Here is a 27,439-nt window from a genome sequence, read left to right on the forward strand (position 1 = left end):
AGCACTTGCACAAGACGACTCAGTCAATGCACACTGCACATTTAGATCATATTCAAATCAAATCTCATAAAATTCCATCCAGATCCTATACCATGATTCCTGGCAACGTATTTAGCAATTGCATTTAGATCCACAACGGACCTCACCGATGTCGGATTAACTAATTCTTATTGCGATCATATTTATGAAATCTCAAGACTGAAATGTTGCAATCATTTCGCCTTTCAATCCTGCACTCAAACAAAATCACATGAGAGAGTACACATCAATCCGATTCAAGTTCAGAAATTTCCATTTCCAATTTTCTTATAAAGTCATACAACAGAATACTGTCAACACATCAATATCCTTGAAAGCCAAAGGAAAATCAGTGACCTTATTCCATCTAGGTAATCTGTGACAAAGGAGCGAAGTGACTCCCCTCTCGTGTAGTCCCGTTTGCACCAGATTCAACCCTACTAACCCTACTGATCTTTGTGATAGTCCGGAATAGAGCAACTAAGCCGAAAGCCTCAAGGTAAAGTTTCAATATTTGAGGAGTATCTTCTAGGTCCTCCTCCTCCATCCACTTCGCATCCAATGCCGGATAATTCTTGAATTTCAATAAGAACCACCGAATCACTTTACCTTTCACTTTTCTTTCTTTATGAGCCAGTATCTGTTCTCGAACGAGTATCTCCTCGCTCTCTTCCACTTCAGGTTGCTCATCAAACTCCCTATTAATTGGCTCTTTACCCTTACAAGGTTTCAAGAGACTTACATGAAAAGCTTTGTGAATCTTCCAAGTGTCTGGCAACTTGGGTTTGAAGGATACATCATTTATCTTTTTTTGGACCTGGAAAGGGCCATAATACCTCATGTTGAGCTTTGGAAAAAGCCGCTCCTTCCGCTTTCATTTCCTTAGGCGCGCCTTCTTAGCACCCAGTCATCCTCCAACTTCAAGTCATGTCGATGTTTATCTGCTGCCTTCTTATGCCGTGCTTGAGACTTCTCTAGAGCCTTGCGAACCTTGGCAAAAGCAGTGTCCAAATCCCTCGTATACCGATCTGCTTCAAAAATCGTGTCTTTGGTGCTTAGAAAAAGAGGAACCTTCTTAGCACCTTCGATTACCTCAAATGGCGCCTTCCCCGTCGAAGGCTGAACAGTGTTGCTGTAGGCAAATTCCACCAAAGGCAAGTACTTTTCCCATTGAGTCTTTTAATCCGAAATTTAAGACTTCAATAAAATCCAGAACCACTGAATTGGCTATCTTAGATTGCCCATCTGTCTGTGGGTGGAATGAGGATGCGAACTGCAATCGTGTGCCAATGTTCTCCCAGATTTCCCTCCAAAACAAACTCGTGAACCGGGGATCTCTATTCGAGATTATCGACTTAGGCATACGCCATGTAACCGAAAAATTTGTGAAATGAACAGTCTCGCGAGATGATCAGGCTTGACCGTCTTCTTTACCGGAATAAAGTGGTCTTGCTTGCTAAATCTGTCAATGACTGGTCAAATGCCATCGTTCCCACCTTGGGCCTTTGGAAGATAAAAAATGAAATCCATAGCAATGCTTTCCAAGGGGCGGGAGAGACTGGGTAAAGGGTGTAGAAGTCCTGGTGCCTTATGCTTGTCAAACCTGACCTTTTGGCATACTAAACTAAGCAACTGCGAACATAGTCGTCCACATCCTTTTTGGGCCTTGGCCAATAGAAGTAATGCTCAACACCCTTCAAGGTGGTATCTATGCCGCGGTGGCCTGAAAAGGGTGGACAATGGCACTTTGTCAAACCTTCTTCTTCAGCGGTTGTGTAACACACATCGTTTTCCGTATCAAGTAGTTGTCTCGTATGGAATAGCTAGTAACTGTCTCTCCACTCTGTATCCAGCTAAAGATGTTTGCAAAGTCGGGATGTGTTGCATATTGATCTACCATGTCCTCAAAACTTCGATGATAACCAAGGGCTTCCGAGACGACGCATCTGCCGCTAAGTTCTTTTTGTTAAGGAGTACTATCTGGAAATGAAACTGTGACAAGATGTTCCACCTCATCTACTTTTCAGAAAGCTGCGTCTACGACAAGAAGTAGCGTAAACTCTGATGATCTGTAAAGACTGTGAAATCAGCTTCGAGTAAACAGTGTCGCCATTGTGTAAGAGCATGGATAACTCTGCCAATAGCTCTTTTTCGTAGATCTGTGCCACCATCTCTGGACGTGAAAACATCTTGCTCTCGTAAGCAATGACATGGCCTTCTTGCATCAAAACTGCTCCCAGACTACGACCACAAGCATCACAATAAACTTCGAATCGCTTTTGCAAGTGTGACAAAGCCAACACTGGTCCGGTAGCCAATTTCTCATTGAGGGTCTAAAAAGCGGTAACCTGTGTTGGTCCCCATGTAAAAGGCACTCCTTTCTGAGTCAGTAAATGCAAAGGAGAAGCTATCTCTGCAAACTTTCGAATGAATCGCCGATAATAAGAGCGCAAGCCCAAAAAGCTTTGAACTTCATAAACATTCTTTAGGTTAGGCCAATTGCGAATACTCTCAATTTTGACCGGGCCCATTTGTACTACTTTTGGTGAGACGATGTGCCCCAAGAAATGTATCTCGTACAAGAAAAATTCACTCTTTTTCGCATTGATAACCAATCTATGCTTCCGCAATGCTTAAAAGACTTGCAGTAGATGATGTCTGTGCTTTGCTTCATTCTTGGAGAAAATTATAATGTCGTCAAAGAAAGTGCCCACAAAAGATCGATACTCTCTGAAAATCCTATCCATCATTCGATTGAATGTTGCTGGAGCATTTGTAAGTCCAAAAGGCATAACCAAATATTGGTATAAACCAAAGGTTGTATCCAAAAGCTGTCTTGTAGACAATGGACATCCCCCGGAGTAATTTGGATCTGATGATATCCACTCTTCACATTAATGTTGCTAAAGCAAGAGGATCCTTGTAGTTTGTTGAGAATATCATCGATCCTTGGGATAGGGAATCTGTTCTTGATATTGATTTTATTGAGAGCTCTATAGTCAATGCACATTCTCCAAGATCCGTCTTTCTTTAATACTAACAATACCGGAGAGCAAAATGGTGAAGTGTTAGGTTGGATGACACCCTTTTCTAGAAGTTCTTTACTTGGTTCATTATTTCTTCATTCTGGGCTTGACTAACTCGATAAGGTGGCCGATTCGGTGTACTTTTGGGAATCAAATCAATCGTATGGTTAGGGGCATCTCAAAACCCTAAAAAGGTTTCAAACTTTATTGCCTGTCCACCCTCCTTGAATTCCTTGGTCTTCTTGCCCTTATCCTCCAGAAAATCATATTGGTTGGCTTTGTAAAAGTGCTTCCTCTTTGAATAAAACATCTGGTCATCGGAGTCCGAACTCTCAGAAGAGGACGAGTCCTCCTCCAAATTGGTAGGGGTTGTCGAGAATTTCTGTTGGATGTGCTCTTCTTGGCCTTCGTCTTCTTCTTTCCGTATTTTTGGTTCTTTCTTCCTTTCTTACCCTTTTGGTCCTTATCACTCGAATTAGAAGAGAGTTATCTAAACTGTCAGAAGAAGATGAGCACGAACTGGACAATCCTTCGAAGCGTACATGCTTCTTTTGTTTTCTTGCATTCGCAAAAGAAGATTGATGGCCCAAATAACCAGGGTAGTCAGTTCCCTTGTTGCGTTCCTTCGGTTCCTTATTCGCCCCAAAAGTTGGTTGACTCGTCTTTCGACAACGTCATCGAGTTCATTTTCAGTAAACATCCTTGGGACAGGAGGTTTCTTGAGGGTTGACTTTAGTGGGGAATCAATGGCTTTCTGCCATTGAGTATGCGCTTCCTCGATTGGGTGCCTGGTCAAAAATTTGGCGTACTATGGACCCTTCAAAAACTGAAGCATCTGCTTTGCGCAATCATCAACCTGCTCCTGACGTTGCATCTCCATTAGTTGTTACTCCGTATGTTGCTAAATTGGCTTTATCTTATAGAAAAATAATTCTAAATGAATTATTGGATTTATAAGTGAGGGTTTTCTCGCTTGGAACACCAAGGAAAAATAATTCTAAATAAATTATTGGAACTTTAAGTGAGAGGGCTTTTCTCATTGGAGACATCGGTGTACAGAGTATTCCTAGTGCGTCATTCAAAGTAATGACGGGAGCACTGAGAATGGGAATATCTGTAAGGCAACCAGGAACGAGTACTTCTGATGCGTCACATCGGATGGGTGACAGGGAGCATCGGAAAGAAGTATCCGACCATCCGGGAACGGACATCTCTGACGCGTCATAGGATGGGTGACATAGAGCATCGTGAAGGAGATTGTACCGTAAGTTCGGTAGGAAAGGACTAGGTGATGGGTATTCCTCATGCGTCACAAGGTGGGTGACGGGTGCATCAGAAAGGGAATATCCATAGTCGGGAGGAAATTTCGAACTGTGTTAGAATTGTGCACAAGGAAAAAGCAAGCACTTGAATGAAGATGGGTTCAGAGGAAACTTTGAGGAAAAACAGATGCTTTCTCAGAAAGCGGGATTGCTTTTCGGGAAAGCAGATGCTTTCCCGCGAGGAAGTCTATGTCTGCATTGCAACTGTGCATGTGATTGCATCCAGGGACGCCTGGGAAGTGTTGTGAAAGCATTGTTTTTAACTTATAAGGTTTTATTGAGTTTTTGGACAGATTCAGACCATTTTTAAAGGTGACCGACCGCCCACTTAATAAGTGGGCAGCCATCTGATAAATAAGGCAACAGATCAGCCAACGTTTTCTCTCTCTTTTTCTGGCAGAGCAGCGAAAAAAAATAAAAATCTTGAAAAAAAAAAAAAAAAAGCCGCGATCTCTTCGGGAGCAGCTATTCGTGCCCGTGGCTAGGAGCTATAAAAGTATCACATGCCCTTACTCAGGAGGAGGACCAATCTTTGCAAGGAGGAGATGCTGCTGCAGATTTCAACGGTAAAGAAGACGTTGCCAGTGATGCCCATGGCTGCCCCAAGTGTACCAGATGTAGCCAAGACCCAGTGCGCGAGTTCCCTCGCGAAGAAGTGCCTACGAAGCTTGTTTCCATCGTGACAAGTTGCTGTTTTTCTCTGTTTTCAGCCCATAAACGTCGTAGACGGGGCTGATTTACAAGAAGGAACCCGAGAACACACCTCTTTTGTGTGTAGGATTGGAAGAGGATTTTCTATGGAGAGATCTCTTCTGGGGAATTGCTTTTCGAGAACGGAGTTGGGTTTCGAGCGTCGAGACTTCGAAGGTAACGATTTTCATGGTATGAACTCTGAGTATTTGTTTGCAGGTGTACTTCCTCTTAGTGAGGGAGTAGGAGCAGAGGAAGGTATGAGCCTTTGCAAAAGAAAAGCGCTATGAGGAACTAGAGCCAGATCAGCCCAGGGGTTTCGTACCCGAGTTTGGGAAGTAGATCCACGGATCGGAGAGAGGTAGTCTCTCAAGTTGTGATCCGGAAGTTGGGATTCCCAAGTAAGGACTTCGTGTCCGGGAAAGCAGAGTTGTTCTGCGGGAAGAGGACTCTGGAAAGAGAGTTAGAAACGAGTTGCAGGGATGCCATGCCGTGAGTCTGGAGGTGAGATCCAGAGGTGAGAACCTTGATTCTCGAGGAATTGGAATAAGGAACGAAAGTTCCTTGGAATAGGGTTTTGTCCTAGGAATCGGAAGCAGATGGTAGAGTCAGCAATAAAAGCTGAAAGTGTACACCTTAGTGTACATAGAATCCAATCCCCGTAGTGGGACTGGAATCATTGATGAAAGTTTGGAGTAAGGGAATTCAATCTAACTCCTGAGTTCTTGAATAGAAGACCCTCGAACTTTAAGTGAGAGGGCAGGTTTTCAATCAAAGTTACATCTTTGAGGAAATCATAAAGTGCATTGTGCTTTTGCACAAGATATGGTTACGTCTAACCGGGACTACCACTCTCGAGTGTTTATGAGAGCAGGATCAAACTGAAACATTGTTTTCTGATATGAATTGGTTTGCTTAACTAGCCGGAAGGTCAACTATTGATTTGGTATCCGGTAATTCTCGAACAGATTACCTGCTATTGCGGGTAGGAAATTATGAAGGAACCATTCTGAGCTTTCAAGCAAAGAAAAGCTTTCATGAAGCTTGAGTACTCTTTAAGCCCACACCCCCTACACGGTAAGGGAAGATATGGTAGTGCTTTTTGCACAAGTGAATAAACACTCTCTTTAGGAGGGAAGGAACAAGCGACGACTACGGCCTGTGCTTGAGGAATCCAAGGATTAAAATCCTAGATTATTTGATGAGCGGGTTTTGCTCTAAGATCGAGCCAAGTGATCATCAAGTTGAGCGTCTTCGCTCTAAGGATCTTACGAAGGGAAGGTAATTTCCCAGGTTCACCGAAACTTTAACACAGCTTAAGAATTATGTATACTTTTGAGTACATGGATAACACTCGAAGATGCAGACCTATGCCAAGGAACTGGACGAGAGTTTGTTATACTCTCTTGAGCGCCTTTTTGCGCGCAAGAATATTCCGACACAAGAATCTCTATTTGAGATGTGTTTGGTAGAAGGAATTTGAGTTTCTCTACGGAGAAGAGGTTTATTCTTCTCGGGATTGAGAAGGTGGAATTGAGTTAACAGATTCTCGGAAAGACGCGAATGACGAGTTCTTACATGGCTCGTAAGTTTAATGAATGGTGAAGGATATCCTCGAGGTACTAGAGGAAGGACATGAACTGGTAAGGTAAGTATTGAATTATTGAATTTTTGTTTAATTTAATTTCTAAGTTCTCTTTTGAGAAAGGATTGGCTCAGTATTGAATTATTGAATTTTTGTTTAATTTAATTTCTAAGTTCTCTTTTGAGAAAGGATTGGCTCAACTCACCATTGAGCAAGATTTGAAATTTTCCTGTTTCTCCCTGGCAGTTCAGTTGGACCTCTACAGTTGAGGACAACTGTTTATAAGTGAGAGGGATGCTGCTAAATTGGCTTTATCTTATAGAAAAATAATTCTAAATGAATTATTGGATTTATAAGTGAGGGTTTTCTCCCTTGGAACACCAAGGAAAAATAATTCTAAATGAATTATTGGAATTGTAAGTGAGAGGGCTTTTCTCATTGGAGACATCGGAGTACAGAGTATTCCTAGTGCGTCATTCAAAGTAATGACGGGAGCACTGAGAACGGGAATATCTGTAAGGCCACCAGCAACGGGTACTTCTGATGCGTCACATCGGATGGGTGACAGGGAGCATCGGAAAGAAGTATCCGGCCATTCGGGAACGGACATCTCTGATGCGTCATAGGATGGGTGACATAGAGCATCGTGAAGGAGATTGTACCGTAAGTTCGGTAGGAAAGGACTAGGTGATGGGTATTCCTCATGCGTCACAAGGTGGGTGACGGGTGCATCAGAAAGGGAATATCCATAGTCGGGAGGAAATTCCGAACTGTGTTAGAATTGTGCACAAGGAAAAAGCAAGCACTTGAATAAAGATGGGTTCAGAGGAAACTTTGAGGAAAAACAGATGCTTTCTCAGAAAGGGGGATTGCTTTTCGGGAAAGCAGATGCTTTCCCGCGAGGAAGTCTATGTCTGCATTGCAACTGTGCATGTGATTGCATCCAGGGACGCCTGGGAAGTGTTGTGAAAGCATTGTTTTTAACTTATAAGGTTTTATTGAGTTTTTGGACAGATTCAGACCATTTTTAAAGGTGATCGACCGCCCACTTAATAAGTGGGCAGCCATCTGATAAATAAGGCAACAGATCAGCCAACGTTTTCTCTCTCTCTTTTTCTGGCAGAGCAGAGAAAAAAAATAAAAATCTTGAAAAAAAAAAAAAAAGCCGCGATCTCTTCGCGAGCAGCTATTCGTGCGCGTGGCTAGGAGCTATAAAAGCATCACATGCCCTTATTCAGGAGGAGGACCAATCTTTGCAAGGAGGAGATGCTACTGCAGATTTCAACCGTAAAGAAGATGTTGCCGGTGATGCCCGTGGCTGCCCCAAGTGTACCAGATGTCGCCAAGACCCAGTGAGCGAGTTCCCTCGCGAAGAAGTGCCTACGAAGCGTGTTTCCATCGCGACAAGTTGCTGTTTTTCTCTGTTTTCAGCCCATAAACGTCGTAGACGGGGCTGATTTACAAGAAGGAACCCGAGAACACACCTCTTTTGTGTGTAGGATTGGAAGAGAGGATTTTCTATGGAGAGATCTCTTTCAAGGAATTGTTTTTCGAGAACGGAGTTGCGTTTCGAGCGTCGAGACTTCGAAGGTAACGATTTTCATGTTATGAACTCTGAGTATTTGTTTGCAGGTGTACTTCCTCTTAGTGAGGGAGTAGGAGCAAAGGAAGGTATGAGCCTCTGCAGGAGAAAAGCGCTCTGAGGAACTAGAGCCAGATCAGCCCAGGGGTTTCGTACCCGAGTTTGGGAAGTAGATCCACGGATCGGAGAGAGGTAGTCTCTCAAGTTGTGATCCGGAAGTTGGTATTCCCAAGTAAGGACTTCATGTCCGGGAAAGCAGAGTTGTTCTGCGGGAAGAGGACTCTGGAAAGAGAGTTGGAAACGAGTTGCAGGGATGCCATGCCCCGAGTCTGGAAGGTGAGATCCAGAGGTGAGAACCTTGATTCTCGAGGAATTGGAATAAGGAACGAAAGTTCCTTGGAATAGGGTTTTGCCCTTGGAATCGGAAGCTGAGGCTTCCGGGAACCATCAAGTCTTATTCTGGAACGAACGTGGTAATACGTTCGGATCAAGTGCTTGTATAGACTTCTCCTCAGTAATAAAGATACTATTACGGGGGGGAGAATCAGCCCATCTTTTGGTCCCCAGTACTGTGTCGATCTTCTCACTCTCTATCTCTCTCTCTATTTATTTCTCTCTATATCCTCTGGCTTCAGTAATAAGTGATAAATCCTATTTATCCGAATGTATTTTATATTGTTATGCGCTCCCGTTTGTGACATCGTAGGCCGAGGTGGCCCGTATTCTTTATCTGCTGTTTCATTTGAATTTTCTGTGTTGCCTCCCATTCTAGAAGTGTCAGGAGGGTTCGTGTGATTCCTGTGAGAATCATAGGAGGGTTCGTGTGATTCCTGTGAGAATCATTACATGTGTGTCGCGAAAAAAGGGATCGGATTTCTTGGGAGAAGAGAAATCGACTGAGCTCTGATACCACTGTAACAAACTTGGGCACTCCAAGTCGAGAATGTGGCATGACATACTAGAGAGAATCATTGGAAAATACTTCACACTTAGATCACAGTTCAAGTGAGTCGACACGGCCCGACGTAGTTCCGTGCCCTGAGAGATTGGCCCCAAAGATCGGCCCCCCTTTCGATATTTCTTTTTATGTTAATGCTTGAGCAAAGTACAATTGCCCGCTGGTCCTCTCTGCTCGAAGGCTCATTAGCACAACTGAGCCAGAGAGTGGCCCTTCCCTTGGGTCTTATTAAAGGCCTTGCCGCCCTAGGCCATGGAAAAGGAGTTACATGAGAATCTTCGCAAATTGCCCCAAAAGCTGGCAGCGTTTTTCAGCCAGCGCAAGAATTCTGTACGTTGCCACGTCAGCACTGTCAGCGCGATTCCCGGTCGTCCGTACAGCCAGCCAATGCGTTTTTCGGTGGGTCCGTACCATAGTAACAGGGGACAGAGCCTAGAGATGGGGGATGCCCGATTCCAGGATGGGGACGGGTGGGCACGAACGGCAAATTGCCTGCCAGGTGGGGCGGCAAGGGACGGCATGGGACTTTTTTAAAATTTGAAAAACTGATCGTTCTACGGGCAGCTCCTCCCCAACAACCATATTTTTGAACTTTGAAGCACCCCAATGGCTATAAAAGCCACCCTTTCATTTGCGTCTACATGACTCATGTTCTTTGGTCTATTTAGCGTAAATTTGTGGTTAAAGTGATGCTCTATGTGTGTGGCGTGCATGTAGGTCAAAAAATGCGAAAAAAACTCCTCTTTTTTTTTGCCGTTCCGACCCCCGTCCCCGTTCCCTAACTTTTGCCGTCTCGTCCTCGTCATGGTTCTCAACTCCGACCCGCCGTTCCATGTTACTGTGGTCCGTACAGCCTGTTCGACGTCTTCAGTTAAACCCCTAGTGGCCCTTCGGGCCTCGCCGGCAGGTGCCCATAAGTTGGAACAACTTATGGCATCTGATCTTTGTCATTAGGTCATGCCCACGTCATAATTTTGTGACAGACGAGGGCTTCAAGAGGAGCAATAGGGATAGATCAGGAGAAAGCTTTCAGGGGCAGAAGGTTGCGCCTCCTACAGGGGTGGAAGGTCACGCTCGTGCAAGTCTCTCTCTCTCTCTCACACACACTTTTTTTTTTTTTTTTGGTAAAACATTGGAATTAATTACATGTGGGAAACCTCAAGTTGAGGAAAACCCACCAGAAAGATATACAAAGAAAAGAAGACTATGTTCAGTGCGAACATAATCAAACATCTAAAAACAGTCTCTCTCTCTCTCTCACACACACACACACACACACACACACACAGTATATTACTTAGGACATAGCTGTACCCTCACTGATATTCACTTTCACTGGTGAACGTGTCTTATTTGGGGATGTGTCGGTTAATAAGCCTTTGTTTCCGCTAGAACACACGATTACATGTATGTGTATACAGACTCTTTTAAATGCATGTGCATACAGACATACTTAAGACCATGTACACTTTCTTATTCTTGTACACTTACATTCTCATGATTGTGCTAATGTATATGCTTATTTCTTATGTACTTTCTTATTGACTTTTGTAGTATCCTCTTTGTTAATCCAAAGAAAGGAAGGCCTATTCTGCAAAATGGGGCGTCTCGGAAAGGAGAGAGGCTTGTTCCTCCTCCTGTGCTAGACTCTGTGATGCGCGTCTCATTTCCATCTGAACTTGCCCGTACAAAGGTTTGTAGATCAAACAACTACAATTGTTCTTTCTTTCTAAGAGAGTATACTAAAGTGGGCTAAAAGCGTCCAAACACTTAAATTACTTTGTAATGTCTTGATGCAGGCTACAGAAAGGTTTCAATCAATCTATCCTTTTATCAAAGATATTGCTCTTTATGGACCTCATAAAAGCAAAGCTACGAAGCTTGTTGCTCAGCAATTGTTGCCCTTGTGTCTTGAAATCGCTTGTGAAGGTGAATTTGATTGACATGCTCTTCATGCTACGTGCTCCTAGCATGCACTCTTCATAGTCATTTGTGAGGATTGGGTGGGTAAGGGGAAATTGCTGAAATTGGTTTTGAATGGTTGCACACAGAAGAAGATGTGAATTGGCGGAGTTTGTCATGAGGGAGGGTTTCACATCAAAAAGAAAACTGGATTCAGATGTTACATGCATAAGTAGTATTAAGAAAATCCCTTATCTGCGTTTCCTGGCTGTCATACTTACCATATTGTCCTAACAACGCTCATTGGGTTTAACTCAGCACCTTGACTTGAGTCATGCAGGCTGCTCTCTGTTTTCTCTTATGTCTGCTACTACTTCACAAACCTTGGGGGTACAACTTTGTGATCGCATTTTTTGGATATCGTGCATTTCACTACACAGGATGCTTCATTTGTGTGGTCCTTTTTACATGGAGCCCATGTTTTATGTTAGGTGGAGCATCATCCTAACTAAAACCAATAGAAAATGAGAAGCTGAATGACCTTGAAGGGAGCCATATGCTTCTATATGAAGCTAAATGTCCAACTGGCATGTATTATGAGTGATGTTTTCTTGGCACAATATTTCCCTGAGTGTGAGTATTCCATCAATGGGTGCCTCCAGAAGGGGAAATCATTGAGTCGTTCTGCATTGCTCCTCTGATGATGGCTTGAATCTACGATGGTGAGGAAGCTGTAAGCGTGGTACCCATGGTCATGGGCCCCTCGCACTGGTCTTCCTTATAATAAGACGAGTGACAATGGACAGGGTCATTGCCATCTGTGATGGATGAGGAAATAGAGGCTGCTGTGAGCCACGAGTTGCAGTACTGGCACGAGGCTTGCTTCTTTCCTCCCTCCCTCAATCTCCTTACGATGCCTAAGCGCCGATAAGAGCCCAAGGCACCTCTTGTCCTTAACGCGCTGATTTCTATCACATGAAAAACCCCTTGGAATGCTTAAATGGTGCCGCTTCTGAGAGTAAGTACATAATTGAAGTACAAAGCAGGCCGGAAGGCGACATCTGACAAACAATATACAACGAGCCACAGGAGCAAAAACTGAAACTTTTAATGAACTGAAAAGGCCAGGGGAAAAAACCTCTCCTAAAGAGAGTAAATGTGATTTGGCAAGCTGAGGAAAAGAGAGAGGATGACAGCCACTTCTAGTTGCTCAATGTCAGGCAAAAGCCTGCCAACTATGACTGTCTGCCACTGTGGAGCTGAGGAGGCACAAAAGAGAGAGAGAGCAGTCGATGACGAAGATGATGGATAAGAAGCAACTGCCATCACCAAGATTCTGCTAAGGGAAATTGGGAGGAATAACCATCAGGAGCACTAAATTGGAGCTGCCAAGAAGGTCTTGAGACTTGGCCACTATGAAAGATAGTCCACTTGGGAAAGGTGGCCCTTGTATTCCAACGCTGGGTAGGTCAGACTCCAAGGAGAGATTAGAGGAACATTCTGAGTCCGCTAGAAGATGTCCATTGGTAGAAAGCTTGGCAGAGAGAGTAGAGCTCCAACCGGCGCGCACCCAACACTCTTTACCACTCGACAAAAGAAAAACAAGGAGCAAACCAACAAAACAAAGATGGAAAGAAAGAAACTGGAAAACAAGCAAAAAATGCAGCCAGATTAAGAAGACAAGTTTGCCTACTTTTAAAAATCAAAGCCCCAAGGCTTAAAAAGTCAATGCTTTCAATAATTAATGCCGAAAGCTCTTTCAACATCCAGATGGCACATCAGCGCATCTGTACGGATGCCACGTCATCGCTCGTGTTTTCCGCTGCAAATCATGGCATGTGCCTCTTTGCATAGATTTGGGTCTTTCTTCGGTGCCTATTCTGGTGGGTGACTCTTGTCTTGGGGTCTCTCTAGGTCATGCCACGCTATTCAGTTGTGACAAGCGGGGCTTTGAGCAGGCCTGCTGAGACCTGACAGCCACTGCAAGGGCTCCTTTCCTTATCTACCTATGGATGATATTCTAATCCTCAATGTGATACCGGATGGAGCTAGCTAGATACATGCATATCATGATTGTACTCATTGAGCATATAGTTTCATACCCCTAGACCTATAGCGCCGTCCCCTCATCATCGCCCTCCTTCCCACACATGTATGCACCACCCTCACCTTACAACTGAGGCTTTTTAAAAAAATAGCACTTCTATTTCTACCTTTTGTCATTTTCCTGGACAGCCAAAACACACTTATGTATATGTTACTGTCTCATAGGCTGACTTTGGCCTCTAGAAGACATTAATAAAGCTGTGTGTGTGTGTACATGTTGTGCATGCGCGCGTGTGGGTTTGTTGCATAATCCTGGGACAGGAAGGGAGAACCAGCTTGTGTGCTAATAAATATATATTTTTTAAGATTTGAAAGTGCATCTTCACTAAAATGGTATTTTGTCCTGTAGATGTACCTGCTTTGGCATGTGAAGCAAGCTCCATATTTGTCTGGTGCCTATCAGAGAATCCTGACTGCTGCAGGCAATGGGTGAGTAGTTAAACTCGTTCAAATTTTAAAGGCAGACAAGTAAGTGGTTGTTGTCACAATTTCCAATGGAAATTGTACGTCTCAGCTTCCTATTTTGATGTATCCAGTTGCATGTTTTATTGTCATGAAGGCTGAGAAATCAGTCATTAATTGGTGTACACTGTATCTACTTTTTTTAAGCTGGAAAGACTTGAGTTTAACAAGTAAACAAGTTGTGCGCATGAGCTCAGAAGAATACTGATACCTTGCTGAAAAATATCGGATGTTCATGAATACAATTGGCTGCTAAGCAGTAGATAAAAATTTTCAGCACTGAATGATATCAGTGGGGATGTGATAGTATTCAGTCATTTCTATACGTGACGTAGCTTGTGAACATGTTTTTGGATTTAGGCCCTGACTCTTGTTAGCGGAACTGCAGATTTACATCGTCAATCTTCACCCAAGTTTGTGACCAGCTCTTTTATGTCAAAGTTTTCTATTGATTGTGGTGCATTTGCCTTATCCTTCACTCCATTGCTGTGATATTTTGTGAAGACATTCTTAAGTACTAGGCTTGCTATCCACATGTACAATTCAACCCAGTAGCAGACCTTTGTATATGTGTGTGCCCATGCTTGAATGAGAGTAAGAGAGAGGGGGAAGTCTACGATTTAGAATAGGCCTCCTAAGTAGAAATGGAAGGTTGGCGAGCCTCTGACCAAAAGTAGCCATACAAAGTGATACAGTGTTTTCAGTTGTACAACACCTAACGATGAAGTTGCAAGGTTTGGCTCTCATGATCTATCAGCATGGACACGGGAAGAAAAAAGACGAGAGATAAGGGGCTAGAATATTGAAGAAACATTAAAATGAAGTTTAGCGTTGAGAAACATGAACACATAGATATTGGATCTCAACAATTTTTCAAGCATGAAAGTACGGTTCTGCGGAGATGCAACTTTGATTGTCGTAACGAAGAGAGCTGAGGTAGCCTTGACACAAGAAATAATCATTGCATCCAAACCTCTCATAAATATTGTAGCAAGTTTCTCCTTTTTACACTGCTATAGACAACAACACAAATGTGGGCTGCCTGCTGCTATTTATGAACTTGCTCTTCATGAACGCTTGTTGTAATGAAGGAGAGCTGGGGGAGCTTTAATTGAGGAGTGTGGTGGGTTGCCTGTTGCTATTTTATATGGCTTGCTAAGTTGTGCATTCCAAGTCATGAGGTATACCAATCAAGGCCCTACAAACTTGGCAACGACCTTAGGAGATTCCATAAACCAGTATATTTTGCTATTTATTGTGCATAGTATTCATTGCCAATGTCACAAGACTTAGCGTATGGGGTTCACAGGATGCTTCATCGTAGCAAATATTGGGAGTTTATGTACAAGACAGCTCGTCACATTGCAATGTCGTCTCAGCCATCGTATCCCAAGTTAATGAGGAGGATTGAGGTGTTATAATCTGTGGAAGCCAACATTGCGCCAATTTGTGTCTCGAGTCCAAACACGGTCAAAGTCGATGATGCAGAAGCGTAGAGTTAGGGAGAGACTGCACAAGAAAGAGATCGCTCTAAACCAACCAACGAAACAATGAATTAGATTATTATACAATGGGGACAAACGTGCACTTAGATACTTCTTGGGGACCTTAAGTACCCCACCCTAGTAAATTGCCCTACCCAAAATTATGTCAAATAAGTAAAATAAATACCTAAAGGACAAAAATCGATATGGTCGCATTGGACATTCACTTGAGATGCAGCTCATAGTGGACAAATGTAGGAAGATTTAAGTTGATGAAGAAGCTACCATGGACACCCCATAAGCGGTCGACCATTTGAATCACCTTGAATCTGCAGCAACCAACGTGTTGCCGAAAAGAATGCCATCTTGAGCATCGATTGCCTCATAGAAAGTTGAATTGAGGACCACACTACGTCGAAGAATCCCCACTTGTGAAGTGTGAACACATTATGTCCAAGAATTTTCAAGATAACCAACTTTGGAACACACTGTGTCCATACATAGTGTTTTGTATGTCATGTTGGTTCCTTGCCAGATGCAATGTGCCTTGAACTCCAACTCGATTTCAAACAACGATGACTTCAACTCCGACACACTGTTCCGAATCGAGTATTGGGAGCTCTTATTGCCCATTTTCGCGGCTCGCACGCCTCTCTCTTGCTGAAGCATGTTGCAGCACACACGATCGGGCTAGAAATGTGGGACTTGAGTGTCACAAATTGCTGACGTGTCAAGCCACTAAAGAATGGAGCCAACCTTCAGATCCCGGCACAAGGGCCTAAACCCTTAAAAGAAGCAACAAAAGAAGTAAAAGTTACACAACTTTTGGGACCCCGTCCGATGGGGGACCACAAGACTTCAAGACATTAAAATAAAGTTGGATCCACACACACACACACACACAAAAAGAATAGCATAAAAATTGATGATGTGGAAGCCATTACAGATCTCTGGATTTCGCACTGATTGATGATGTAGCAACCTGCACGGATTTTCGCTTTTTTGCGTTGACTGTGCTGACGTGGCAACCTGTACAGTATTTCGTAAAACGCGATGGTAGCATTTTTAGGTGTAGCGCTTTTGGACCAGATGCTTTTGCGTTTACTGCTTTTCATGTAACTGCTTTTGAGGCCAAGGGCCTTTAATTATGTGCAGAGAGGTTTGACTCCCATTTTTTTCTTAGAGTACTGGGACTTGCTTGGCTCAGACCTCTGCAATGCTTTTCAGTACATGTCACAGGAGAGATGCCTGACAGCATGAGTGAGGGTTTGATTTACCTCATTCCCAAGGAGGGTGGTTTTTTGGATGAGATTCGGTAGTGGCGACCCATTACCATCCTTAACTCAGCCTACAAACTTCTTGCCAAGGCTCTGAATTTGAGGATTCAGCCACTTCTAGAGAGCATTATACATGGGACTCAAACAGGTTTTGTCAAGGAGCACAATATCCTTGACAACATCTTTACTTTTTGGGAGGCATAAACCCTCGTGCGCCTCCGTGGTGAGAATCTGGTGATTCTTCTTCTCGATTTTGAGAAGGCCTACAATATAGTTGACTGGGACTTTTTGGAGGGCACTCTTCACAGGATGGGCTTCTCAGATGCCTGGATTAGAGGTGTGTCAGCTCTTTACAGATGTGCACATAGTCAGGTGCTTTTGGCAAGAGGTAGAGGAGATCGGTTCATGCTCATGCGTCGGTTAGACAAGGCTGCCCTCTTGCCCCCTTCCTCTTTCTGTTCTATGATGAGGCGATGAGCAGATTTTTGGTTTCGCAGCAGGTTGGTTTATGTGGCTTAGCGCTTCCTATTCAGGGCAATGAGCTACTAGATGCTGAGTTTGCAGACGACTCAGCTTTGTACTTGGAGGGCCAAGAGGCCAACCTACACAGGTGTGAGCAGGCTCTTGAGACCTTTTGCTATGCATCGGGCACACTGATCAACTGGAGGAAGACAGTGGCTTTCTCGGTTGGCAGTGCTTCTACGCCTGATTGGATGCCACGTGAGGGTTTCAGATGGATCCCCCCAGGGATTGCAATTCGTTACTTGGGCTGTCAGGTTGGCTTGGACTTGTCTCTTGAGCAGCAGATTGCTCCCCTCCTCCTGTCCATCAGGAGGAAGCTGTTACATTAGAGCTCGGCGCGACTTTCTTTGGCAGACAGAGTTGTAGTGGCCAACCAGGTGCTGTTGGCTACTATGTGGTACATTACATCTTATTGGATCTTTTCGAGCTCTTGCATCAGCGAGGTAGAGAGCCAGGTAGAGAGGCTGATCAGGAATTTCCTTTGGTCAGGGCGCGATACTCAGATAGCCCGAGCCAAAGTGGCTTGGCAGGTCATCACTCTACCTTGTTCTCATGGGGAGTTTGGGGAGCATAGACCCAACACAGCAGAGCAGAGCCCTTCTTGGGAAGTTTGTTGTCAGAGGACTCCTTCCAGGGGAGAGCCCTGGAAGGAGTTTTTGCTTCAGCGGCTTAGAACTAGAGCGCCTCAGGCTGGAGGCCCTTGGAGACCTTTCACCTTATGGATTTTCACAGAGATGCCATAGTTGGCCTCTGAGCAGGAGACTAGAGGACCGTTTTGCTGCGAGCCTCCTTCGATCCTGGAAGCAATTGTAGAGAGGCTTGGAGCAGCACCAGCCTACTTGCACGGAGGAGTGCCTGAGACAGCCCCTTGTTTGGAACCCCATGGTCAACACTCAAAGAGGCCACTTGGTTGGTAGTAGGCCTCATGTCTCCTGGGGTCCCATGGCAGAGGGTCCAACACGCACTTTAGGTGACCGGCTACAGTTCTCAGGTTTGTCAAAGGAGTTTCAAAGCATCCAGCTACAGGGCATGAGAGGGGTGTAGAGCATGTGGCAGGACATCACAGAGCTAGCTGAGTGGCTTACACCTCTCGAGTCAGCAGCGCCCAGATGGATGGGGACCTTCATGCGGCTGGAGGTCCTCATCGTAGTTCGGGCTTGCTCAGAGACTTTACCCTCCATGTTTTTCGAGCTACAGGGTGAGGGTCGGTTACATAGAGTCTCAGTAGAGGCCCCACAGGTTGCAGAGTGTTGTTTTTAGAGGATCAAAGTTGTGGGCATCTGTGGGAGGACTTGTGTCATTGATCTTGACCCAGCGGCTCTTAGGACAGGCCATTGGAGGCTGTGGACTAGGGGAGCTCTCCATGGGATAGCTGTCCATTGGCACGAGTGCAATGGGATCTTGGAGAGTGGTTTTGGAGGGATCCTTTCTCCTCAACCGACCATCCAGGTGTCCCTTTCTTTCAGTACACTGTTTGATTGGGACGTCACATACTGACAGCATGGAGAGAGGCTCGTCCTGCTGCAGTACCTCATTGGTAGGAGGAGGGTCTCACAACTGAGTTCTTGTCAGTGTTTTGGGGGAGGTTGTGGAACGCCAGGCAGCCGCGTCTAGTCACTTTGTTCCAGTGGCTGGTTGCACATAGAGCTACAACAGTGGGAAGCTGGCTTGTACATAGTGGCCTCTCGGTAGCATGTGCAGCTTGTGACCATCCTTTGGAGTGTCAGCGTCACTCTCTTTGGGACTGTCCTATGGCACAACAGGTTTGGTTCGTGTCCTTCGGTTGATGCCAACTCTTCCCCCAGCACGACAATACACTTGGGGGGCAGCTGCTTGGTCCACTCTCACGGGCCCGACGCTACAGTTTGAGGTATCCTCCACCAGCAGGATGATAGTGATACAGGGGGGTCGACCTACACTCCAGCGTGCTACAGAGCTTACTGTGAGAGAGGAGTGTTGGGAGCTCGTTTGTGGCCTGACACACTGGTTCATCTGGCGGCCCGGTTGCTTCAACATCTTTGAGGCTCGCCCTCAACCACCAGTAGAGACAGCTCAAGATTTTTGGCTAGAGCTGATCCATACTCTCAAGGGACAGTTTGAGAGACTCCAGGGCAGCTTCGACCGCATGTGGGAGCGTAGAGAGGCGTTTCTTCGACTCTGGCACCTCGGGTCTTTCTTCACCATGGTCCAGGTGTGCTCAGATAGCACTACCGTGCACCTGTGTGGCTTTCCCCTCCTCCCATCTCCTGATTTAGCCTCATTGTACATATGTTGTTCTTTCATTGGGAGAGTCTTCCCTTATGATTGTTGTATCCCTCTCTAGTAGAGGTGGTGGTAGCCCTATGGGCAGTTCCATTAACCAATAGAAAGATCTCTTGCTCGAAAAAAAGAAAACATGTGCAAAGGGCTCATTCTTTGGCACGCTTCAGTGAGAAGGTGCAGAGCGCGAGTATCGACATTGTACTGAGTTCAAGTAATATAAAGAAATATCTGAAGGGGTGCCAAGGTTTGGGGCCAATACTCTCTGGGGTGGAATCCTGCCACTCCGTGCCGTGTGTGCTCTCTCTTTCAATTCAGTTGTTATTGAAGTGCTAAAAGTCTGTTTTTTCCTATTGGCACGTGGTGCCCGTCTTTTGATAGTGGTATCAAAGCATCAAGCCTGTGCTTTTTTGAAAGCATATTGGTCCTACAAAAAGAGTTGACAGAGCAAACTGACGCTTCCAAAGGGTACGGGAATTTTTATTTGAAGAATCTTCGTGCTCCGACCCCGGACTTATTAGCCACTCCCACCCTTACTTCATCGCGCATCCGGCGCGCTCCCGTCTTTACCGCTCTGTCTTACAAGGCATAAGCCATAAAAAAACCCAAGACATGGCGTTCATGGATTTGGTAGAATATTTGGAGTTTCTTCTCGACGAGCTTCGTGACATTCTTTCGCAGCATCCTCAGTAGAATCTTTCGATGTTGCAAAGTTTTCAACAATTTTTGAATTACATGTTACCCCCTCTGATGCCCCAGGTGATACCTCCTCTTCTTGCACCAGAAAGTATGAGAGGTTCAAACCGGTAACCTTCCCAGCCGTCTGTTCCGATCGAGGGAGTCTTCAGAAATATGGTGTAGCCATCTGACCCTGATCCAATGCAACCGCCTTTACCACCGCCCCCACCTCCCCCACCACCACCGCTAGCAGGCTACAATGGTTGGAGCCCATATGGATACCCTTATTATCCGTACCTACGATACGCGCCTAACCAACTGAAAGATTTCAAGGATGGCGATACGACAGTCAAAACTTTTCACTTTTTCCGGGGTGAAAGATCGGAAGAAAGCATTGCAGGTCCTACAACAATTCAACAACATCTATGCTTTGGGGAACTATATAGAAGAATAAAGATTTCTTGAGCAGCAGGATTTCTTAAAGATAATGCTATGTAGTGGTGGAGTTCAATCACGACACAACCGCATGCTCCAAGGACTTGGCAAGCTTTCAAGACAATATTTGCACGCAGTTATATGACTTCTATGTTTGAAGTTCGGATCTTGGCAGAATGGGGCAATTTCAAAATGCTTGCCATAGAGACCATGGACGACTATAACCAAAGGTTTCTCGACGTATACCTTCCGGTATCTTTCTTTAGGTTCGTTCCCTTGGAAGCCCAATGCGAACGATACACCATTGGACTACCATCACCATTGCAAGAATAGTGTCTCTCCAAGCAAGTCTCCACCATGCAAGAGCTTATGGACCATGCCGCGGTCCGCTACAAATTGATGAAGGGAAAGCTAGAGTTTATCACAAAAGAACCTCCGGCCACTAACCACAACTCTCGGCAACAATGAACTTCTTCTTGGGAGTCTCGTGAAACCCAATCTCAAAGGCCTCATTTGACACCTCAACAACGAGACACTTTCTTACAAGAAGACCGATGTTTGGGATGCTTTCAAACAGGACATAACTATTTTGGTTGTCCCCAACGCACTGACAAACCAGCGGAGCCGACGTCCGCGCCAACGGTCAACAGAAACCCATGACCGTCTCCTACCAAACGAGCTAAACCGGCCATTGGATTAGTACTTGCTGACATCTATGGCATACGCCTTGAAAGTACAAATGAATTGTGTCGAGCATATGGCAGAGTCAATGGCTTGAAAGCCCTAATTTTTTGTCGCGTGTCGTCTCTCACTCTTAGTTCAGTTGTTATTAAAGTGCTAAACGTCTGTTTAGTCTGTTCTTTCTATCGGCCAATGGTGCCTGTCTTGTGACACCGAAAGGCAAATTTGATGAAGAGTTCGTGTCCGCCTGTGATGCCCAACCTAAAGGAGGTCTATTTGAGCCGTAGACCCCACCGAGTTAACACACTTTTTATAGTGCACTAGCCAACAAAGCAAGCTTGCTTGCTTGTTAGTAGCTCCTAAAAATAATATGCTAAACCTGAGTTAGCAGGTTCCACACACACACTTTTTTTGTAATGTCAGATTGAATTACAAGTGGGAAACCTCAAAGCGAGGAAAACCCATAGAAAATATTACAAGCTGTAACTCAGAAACAGTCAACGTAGAGCTGGTAATGGGTAATAGGAAGCTCATCCAAGTCATAGGCAACTTGAAGAGACTGTCTAAGAGATATCTTGAAGAAAGAAACATATTCCACTTGAATCTGTTGAAACATAAGGGAATTCCGTGCTTTCCACACTGTCCATAATACCCAGAATCTAACCCAGTCGAAAAAGTATCCATACGGCCGAAGCAAAGGCAGAAGCACTCCAAAGATCCAAAAAAACTTACCAAATTGAGATCCAGGAAAACGCGTGCGAAGAGCTGAAGGAATGCTATCGACAAACTGTCTCGTACGAGAACATGACCACAGAAGATGCGATATATTCTCAATACCTGCACCACAACGAACGCATCTCGAATTAACTTCCACTTGTCGTGGTTGAACAAACCGCGCACAATCTACGTAAAGCATCTAAGGGGAGAATGCATCTGTACAATATTTACAAGAGAAAAATGAGGCACTATCATCAAGTGATATTGCCCATGGGCACATCCGCCTGCATACTAACAATCAAGGAAGCGGACTCCATATGCATTCCTTGGTGAGGATTCCGATGCAGAGGCAACGACCCAGATGTCGGTCCAAGAAGAGCATCTTTATATCAGTGTACCCCTCTGTCCCACGCTTCAACGAGTGACTTATGATCATGTGATGTAGATGTGGAAGACCCACCACTTCTCGCATCCAAAACAGGCACATAATTTCTTGAAACAGGTGAAACACGGGGCTTAACTGGCTTCTTTGGAGTTTGCCAACCATCAGTAGAATCTATCATTTTAGCTTTACCCTTTGTATCCGTCTTTGTAGTAGGATGTACATTAGGCATGCTTTTATTTTGATCTTTCCCTTGTTTGGCCTGCATACTTCCATTAGCATCCCCCATCTTTGGTCTCACAAATGCACTCGAGGGGGAGGCAGCAGTGGTTCCAGATGCCGGAATAGCAGAGGGCAGTAGTTTCAGCAAAGATTCTTGGCATTCAGACTGCATATGGCCAAATTTTCCACAACCGAAACATGCACGTGCAAATTTTTCCCATTTGAGTTTAAACGGCCTTTTGCCTACCATTGGATCACCCGAGTCAACCGTTATTCCTGACGGCGGCGGCGTATCTGTATCCCACAACACAAAATCTATTGGAATTAGTATCCAAATTCGGGGGGCATATCACGTTACCCAACTGAGCAGCTAGGAGAGGCAAAAAATGCTTCCAAGTTCGTGGAAATCCAACTATTTCCACCCACACTGGGCACCTATGTCGAATCAAGCTCTGATAGTCTTTAGTAAACGCCCACGGCAGTACATGTGTCATTTGCATATTGAAAAACAAGGGCGACATTTCCAATAATTGCGAACGTGCTTCCCTGTCTGCTAGTAACACCTCATAACAGCCACGGGCACCAAAATACACTCCTTGGACAGCTTGTCGTTTCAATAGGAAATCAACCCATTGACCTACATCCTGTGTCGAGGGCATCTTGCCAGGGAAGAACAAAATGATCGCATTCAACGCATACTGTGCTACCGGATCCATAAGCTACTGTACCGGAATAACCACGTCGGTAGTTCGCTGTTGGCCTTCCCAAGCATTCCGAGCTCACAATTTACAGCTGGCAATGTAGGAATTGGAGAGATGCAAGCATTGAAAATAAAGGTTTTGGTGACTTCTACTTAGTGCTTTGACCATAGCCATGTTGAAAGCAGGGCCATCTATGTTACAGTTTGTCTTCAAAATCTACCATACGCGAATACTCTTCTTGTTAGGAGAAAATATTTTCCAAGAGATTATTACTTAGATAAAGCCATTTAAACCAGCAGATGAACCTCTTTAATATTTATGGCCATTTGAGCAGAAGCATCGATGATGTCAAGTCATACAGTAGGCCCGGACGGTATGGATTGAATCTGCATTGAAAGAATGGTCAGCCGATGTTCTAAGCAGGTTAAGTTCTTTGAACCTTGTGCCCTCATTGTGAAGATGAAAGTTTCTCTGGATTCTATAATGCACCCAGCAAAGATCAAAATTTTCGACTTGGGATCCAAATTTTACTGGCACTGTGGTCCATACGCAAAGGCAGGACACCCTAATCGGCTTTGAGCACCATAGCGTTTGGCAGTAGTAGACGCCTCTCAAGAAATATGTTGCCATTTTGATTGGAATCCCAAGGAATGGAGGTCAGAGGTCCATGCTAAAGCATCTTCTAATGCCCTTGATTTTAAAATAAGTACGGACAATAAGACGGAAACACAATCTATGAGATAAAGTTGGAGGAGGTGACGCCTACGACAAATAAGGCAAAGATTTCTAGGAGGAGAATGGTCACCTAAGAGGAGAAGAAAGGTAAAATTAAAGAACTAGAGGAAGGTTTTTAACACAGATGAAGAGGTAGGAGCAAAACTGAATGGTAAATGTGGTATGAGGAGGTTGTTTGTAAGTGTTGGAAAGGAGGTGGAGATCATGGAAGTCCCTATTTATGGTTTGAGATTTATGTGTGTTTTCTTTAAAAAAAAGTTGATTTTTGATCTAGGTTGCACCCATTTTCAAACAATTCTCATATGCTGTTATGGTGAGTCTGGGCTTATACTGGATTCATCTAGATATTTAAGTTACGGTAATATTCTTGATGGTAATACTGACATACAGTATTTGTTTTTGTTTACATTACAGGAAAAACTCTATATGGAGAAGATCAAAGGGAGTGTCAACGTGCTCAGCTATATTTGCACGGAATGGAAATCAATAGCTGGACAACTGAGTTCGCTTGACAATTTAAAAGCCACAATCAATCAATTCAGAGTGCAGGTGAACAGCCCTTAATAATGGGCCTTGCTATAGAATGCAAACATCATCCTATAGATTCTTGTCTTGCTGATTATTTTAAGTTCCTTCAAGCAGAATGCGGAGGCAAAGGGTGATGCAAAGATGGTGTTGATGGTGAAAGCAGCAGAAGGTCAATGTAAGGTGCTGAAAAAGAGAATGGCAAGGACTGGTACTTGCTTCAAGGCGATGGCTGCATTGGTGGCGGGTGCAGGGATCATGTATGGATTTTACTTGCTAAACTTGGATGTGCCCATGTTAAGGTAAAAGGGAGAAAAAAATTGGTAACTTTGAAATGTTGCCTTTGGCGTACCGACATGGTATGTGTGAAAATCGCGCGGCTAATTTCAGCTCAAAATGGGGCTTAGTTGTAGGTTATCCCCATTGTACTTGGGAGTACAAAAGAGGGTGATGATGAAGATTGCTGTACCAGAAAGGTCAGAGGTTGTTTTTTCAATATGCTGCAATGCTGTGCTGGATAGTCTAGTTGACCGGCTTCCTCATGGTTGACGAAAGTGGTCAAATCCAAGCTTTTTTGTAAGATGAGGTGATATATGAGTAATGGTGAGGATGTATCTGGTGTTTCGAAGTCGTGTTATAGCTCTCTCTCTCTCTCTCTCTCTCTCTCTCTCTCATGGGTGTGGCTGTGTAAGAGGAGGAAACTGGAATAACCTTTCTATCGCCCAAATGTGGTAGATTGGTTAACCAGTTCCCTCTTGAGTATCAGGTCTTGGGTTCGAGACTAGTCGGATAGATCTTAGGACTCCTGGGATTGTTCCTGTGACGTTAAAATATCTCTCTCTCTCTCTCTCTCTCTCTCTCTCTCTCTCTCTCTCTCTCTCTCTCTGTGAAGCATTCACCGTGCGCTGCGCATGCACATACACCTCCCACGCGCGTGCGCACAGAAGATGTCGCTAATTATGATGGTGTCATGGTGAGGAGAGGCTCTACTGCCAGGTTGGTTGGTGGGGTTGGAGGTCTACAGCAGCATGAATGTTAAGAGTTAAGAGTGCTGCTTTGTATCTACAGGTCTTTTGGTTTTAAATCTCTAATTACTTGTAATCTAATTGTAAATCATACCAGTGCTTGGGCTGAGGTGAGTACTTGATGACTACAAAATAAACCCATCCTTATTAACTGGGATCTCACCTTACCTGTTTGCTGCTTTGCAGACTTTTGAAGTTTGTCCTTTTAATAGTGCTTCTGTGCAATCAATTTAACATTGATAACACTTGATATTGTACTGACTTTGAACTGGTACTGGTACTAGTACTAGTACTGTTTGTGTACGGTAATATAATGGAGTGGTGCTACTTGTGGACTGCACTATACTGATTTGATACTAGTGATAATGGAACCGGTGAAAAAATAAGTTGACCCTTTTCCCGGTTACGATAGGGTAAGGATAGTATGGGCATTATGATCTAATGCTATACTGTATTGGTACTGGTATTGTATTATACTAAACTAGGATTGTTGCTACTTATGTGATATACTGGTACTCGTACTACTTGTGTACTATACTGGTATTGGTATTAGTACGGTTTCTATACTTTAATATATTGGACTAGTGCTACTCGTGTACTAGTATTGATGCTACTTATGTACTAATATTGTATATGTACTGGTAATGGGATACTGAGACCGGCGATTCTGAAACTGGTGTAAATATGGGAGGACCTTTTGCCCGGCTAGGATAGTGTAAGGATAATATGTTTAATTCCTTGGACATTATTTATTGGGGCTAATTGACCTAGGGAGTCGCAGGTGAAATATAATAGGTAATTATGTTTTTGGAGGTGCCTTAAATGACACTTAATTGCCGTCTTAAATGCCACCACACACGTTTCATTTGGTGGGTTTTCTAACTATGTGAACCTTGTCTGTTTTTGCTTAACTTCACGGTGGTTCCCTCTTGACAGGTCCGCACTACAGCGCCCTCTAGGTGCTATCTCATTCTCTCTCCTTGGCTCTCTCCCCCTCTCTCTCCCTCCTTTCTCTTCCCCTGTCTCTGTACTAGGCGGCGGCGTATTTCTCGGATCTCTTGATGATGGGCTCGCCATACTAGGCTGGAGAAATGTTGTCACTTTCTTCAAACACTATAAAAGACGAGCTCCCATGCTCACTTAGCATTGGTACTGTATGCTTTGGGGGGGGTGTATGTGTGTACTTAAGAGTTGTTATCTGTACATTTGGACCATGAGGGTGTTACCTACAGGTGGTGTTGTGTGAAAGATTGTCAGCTCTATGGAAAAAGGAAAGGATAAGCAGACTATTGTGGAGCTGGCTACTCCGACTCAATTTCAGGCGACTTATGCAATTACTATGGATTACTGTCCATATGATGTATTGATATTATGGTACCTTTTGAAAATATTGTCATATTACTTCTATTGTGCCGAGTATGGCTATGGCATGGTTGGTTTAGTTATTAATATAAAAAGCTTTCAATTTATTGATGATTCATAAGGATATGCAGCTGTTTGTTGCTACGGCTTGTGTTTGGGGTCTCCTTTCAAAAATAGGGTTTGTTGTTGTTGCATATGTATGGTCTTACCAAAGGCTTGGTTTGTTAAAAAAGGAAAGAAGGTAACCTCTTGCAATACTAAATGAATGGTGTCATAAAACTTTAAATGTATGATTGAAGGTCTTCTTACTACTCGGTGAAGGCCCTTATATGGTCAGGTTGGCCTACTTGTTGGAAGAAAAACTATGGCCTAGCATAGGGAAAAACCTTTCTTACTATTTATCTTTGAAAGCAATTAAGTTGGGTGACATCTATAACATGTGGGATATCCATGCATCACCTGTATACGGTACCAATGCTAACTAAAAGTAATGTTGTTTCCATGGGTGTAGGTGAGGGTAATCTTCTCAATTATGGTTTTCAAAGTTCTTTGGCTTGAAGATGGACTGTTATTCAGTGACATAGTTTTTAGTGTCTTTTGTAATATGAAAGGATTCATTGGTGTATATATTATATCGTTATTGAAAAACACACACTCCCTACTCATTAACATGCATCCCACTCTCATAATTATCACCGGCTTCAACGAAGTGACCACCATTGTGACAACGGCTTCGGGCCAACGGCTTCAAATGAAGTGACGACCACTGTGACAACCGCAAAG

General features: G+C 44.1%; 1 protein-coding gene across 1 annotated transcript in view; it reads left to right on the top strand.

Annotated features, from left to right (window-relative positions):
• The window catches only part of LOC147451296 (uncharacterized), a 73,010-nt gene extending 48,285 nt beyond the window's left edge, over nt 1-24,725 (top strand). The window contains exons 6-10 of the mRNA XM_086520280.1: nt 10,736-10,874; nt 10,981-11,110; nt 13,539-13,618; nt 24,159-24,293; nt 24,387-24,725. Coding sequence (XP_086376406.1) covers nt 10,736-10,874; nt 10,981-11,110; nt 13,539-13,618; nt 24,159-24,293; nt 24,387-24,575 — 673 coding nt within the window. The 3' untranslated portion in view covers nt 24,576-24,725. The remainder of the gene's footprint in view (nt 1-10,735; nt 10,875-10,980; nt 11,111-13,538; nt 13,619-24,158; nt 24,294-24,386) is intronic.
• The last annotated feature ends 2,714 nt before the right edge of the window (nt 24,726-27,439 follow it).

The sequence above is a fragment of the Adiantum capillus-veneris genome, chromosome 9 (genome assembly GCF_014529385.1).
Source record: "Adiantum capillus-veneris isolate H3 chromosome 9, ASM1452938v2, whole genome shotgun sequence".
NCBI classification, from domain to species: Eukaryota; Viridiplantae; Streptophyta; class Polypodiopsida; order Polypodiales; family Pteridaceae; genus Adiantum; species Adiantum capillus-veneris.